This window comes from Cariama cristata, unplaced genomic scaffold (assembly GCF_000690535.1).
Source record: "Cariama cristata isolate BGI_N322 unplaced genomic scaffold, ASM69053v1 scaffold19118, whole genome shotgun sequence".
Classification (NCBI taxonomy): Eukaryota; Metazoa; Chordata; class Aves; order Cariamiformes; family Cariamidae; genus Cariama; species Cariama cristata.
Window position 1 is genome coordinate 1 of NW_009630829.1, and position 2,703 is coordinate 2,703.

Consider the following 2,703-nt stretch of genomic DNA (forward strand, 5'->3'; position numbering starts at 1 on the left):
CCACAGCGGTTTTCTGCATTCACACAGGAGACAAAACAGGAGCAGGTAAAGTAGCATGGGAAGAGTACATCCCGTAGGATCTGTTTGCTGGGGGGACAGGGACTGGGATGTCATCCCCCAGCCGGGGCTGGGGATGGGGAGCGTAGCCACAGGCAGCGCCAGTGGGCACCGTACCCATCCTGCCATGCTGCCGGGTGCAGGGGATGGAGACCCTCGTCCCTGCTCCCAGGGAGGGGTATCCCAGCAGGAACTCCAGCAGCGGGAAAAGCCCAGCCCGCCCCTGCTGTAGGGACCTGTAGGGTCTAACCTGAGAGGTCTGCTTGGCTCATTTCTACCCCCAGACACCTTGCTTGCAGGAGGAGACATGTTTGTTCAAATAATTCAGTCATTTCTGCCTGACATCTCTGAACAATCATGTTCATACGAAAGTCTATGAATATCTGTCATGAAACCTATGAAAAATCATGTAAGAATCTGGGTTTTTGTGTGAGAAGGGGCATTTATGAGTCACAGAGGGCTTTTAATACCCTCCAGTGGGTCAAGGGCAGAGAGCGGGATGCCCACAAATGTGAACGAAGCAGGGATAGGAAACAGTGCAGTGTCTCAGAGCCACTGGGATATATAGCTATGCCCTCTTTTTTCCCTTTAAAAATGTCCTTTCAGCTAACCATCGCTTTTATGGGTCATGCTCAGTTCAGACGGGGCAGACGGTGCTTCCCATGCCAAGAACAAACTCTACCCTGGAGAGTCCTGCTCTGCAGGCACTGGAGCACCCAGAACGCTCCGTGTGCACAGAGCATCAATTGATAGTCACATCCAGAAAATTATTAATAGTCACCACTATTAGCAGGATTGGGCCCCCCATAACTGCAGAATGGGCGGCACAGGGTGAAAAAGAAGTGCATAAACAGAGCCTGGAGAGGTCTTGATAGCAAAATGTTTATCTAAAACCTACCCCCACCCAGCTGGCTGCTTGGCCAGTATGAGTCAGCTAATTTCTTGTAGGCTTTATGCCAGGAATGAGCCAGGGTAGATTAAAGTCTTCGCTTTGTTTATCCTCCCTAAAAAATATGAATCCTCACAGTTCCCCTTGCCCGCAAGAAAACAGGCAGGTTTCATGGTAAAATACCAACTTGTTCCTAAATGTAAATTCCCAGCTTATGACCGCAGGGGTAGCAGGGCTGTACCTACCCAACGCTCTCTATGATTTCCAGAGGCAAATCCCACACAGCCCCTCCACAAACATACAGAACAAAGGAAGGTGGTATTTTCTGGGAGCAAAATGCCCGCCCTGCTCAAGCTTACACCCCAGCCCGCCTGCGGGTACCCCAGGTCACCGTCCCCCCCCGACCCCTCCAGCCTCCCAGGGACACACAGACTCAGCGGAGCCTTCACAGGATGAGCTTTATTTGGCTGTTAAAAGCTGTCAGATCCAGGGCAGCACGTCAGCCGGTGCACGACACGCAGCTGGAGGATGCTGCCAGGGGACTTCGTGCTGACGCTTTAGTGGTACTTGCGGGCCAGAGCGTGGGCCACCACACGGACCAGCTTTTGCCAGGCAGCCTGGCATTCGGGAGAGAAATCCTTGGTGAAGTGGGCAGCCAGGACGATGATCAGGATGTCACCCAGGAGCTGGGGGGACAAAAGAACCCTCAGGTTAGCAGTGCCCAGGAGCCTGCAGTTCCCCATGCAAGCACTCGCATTAGACCCAGGGAAACCTCTGGGCATTTTGTAGGTTTAAACATCTCCCTGGAGTCCTTTTTAAGATGTACCTTAAACTTGTTCTCTGCTCTTACTTAAGATTCAGGTTCTGCTACTGCTATGGGAAGAGTAACCAAAAATTCTCCAGAAATTTTGTTGATTAAATTTTTCTTTATCCCTTCTGGCTTCGTTTGGGAGATTCTCCCAAGCAGAAGACACAGCTGAGCATCTGCCGCGCGGCAGGGAGCCGGCACTCGGCGCTGCAAAGCGCCCTGGCATGAACAACGAGCTCATGCTGACGCGGGGGGGATCTCTGCCAGCCCCGGTGACAAATGCCGGGATTACTTCCCCATTGGGAAACTCTCAGCTGCAGAGATGCGGGTGCCAAAGTTTTCTCTCCCTCTAGGTCCCATTCCTCTTTTTCTTTTGGCTCCTAGCTGCCCTCTCTCTCTCCTCACCAATGCCTCCTTTCTCCTCCGTGCCAAGCTTCGCTCTTGCTCCTTCGCCTTCCCCTTGGCTCAAACCTTTTCCTGCTCAACAACCGCTTTCGCTTTACTCTCCCCCTCCCTTTCCGCACTGAAACCAACCCCTCGCCTCAGCCACCAGCCCCTCTTCCTCCTGCATCGGCAGGTCTACGGTAAATCCCTCGCTTGGCGAGGCTCAGGCTTAGGGGAGAAACTGCCCGCAGAGACGGGGTGGTGAGAAGGGGTCCCCGATCGGGAGCACGTCTCACCCTGAAGTTCTCGGGGTCCACGTGCAGCTTGTCGCAGTGCAGCTCGGACAGCTGGGCGAAGGTGTTCTTGATGTTGTCAAGGTTCTTGACGGCTTCCCCGAAGGAGGTGAGCACTTTCTTGCCATGGGCACGGACCATGGGGTTGCCGATGATGGCGGTGGGGCTGGAGAGGTTCCCAAAGGAAGCGAAGAACCTCTGGGTCCAGGGGTAGACGATCAGCAGCCTGGGGAGAGACGGAGGGACACAAGCAGACACAGGCAGGTGAAAGC

At 54.0% G+C, this 2,703-nt stretch overlaps 1 protein-coding gene across 1 annotated transcript in view; it reads right to left on the bottom strand.

Moving 5' to 3' along the window:
- Positions 1-1,387: 1,387 nt before the first annotated feature.
- Positions 1,388-2,703, bottom strand: part of LOC104165948 (hemoglobin subunit beta) — a 1,458-nt gene continuing 142 nt past the window's right edge. The window contains exons 2-3 of the mRNA XM_009705726.1: positions 2,435-2,690; positions 1,388-1,632 (exon numbers count right to left, since the gene is read on the bottom strand). Of these exons, the coding sequence (XP_009704028.1) occupies positions 1,504-1,632; positions 2,435-2,690 (385 nt within the window). The 3' untranslated portion in view covers positions 1,388-1,503. The remainder of the gene's footprint in view (positions 1,633-2,434; positions 2,691-2,703) is intronic.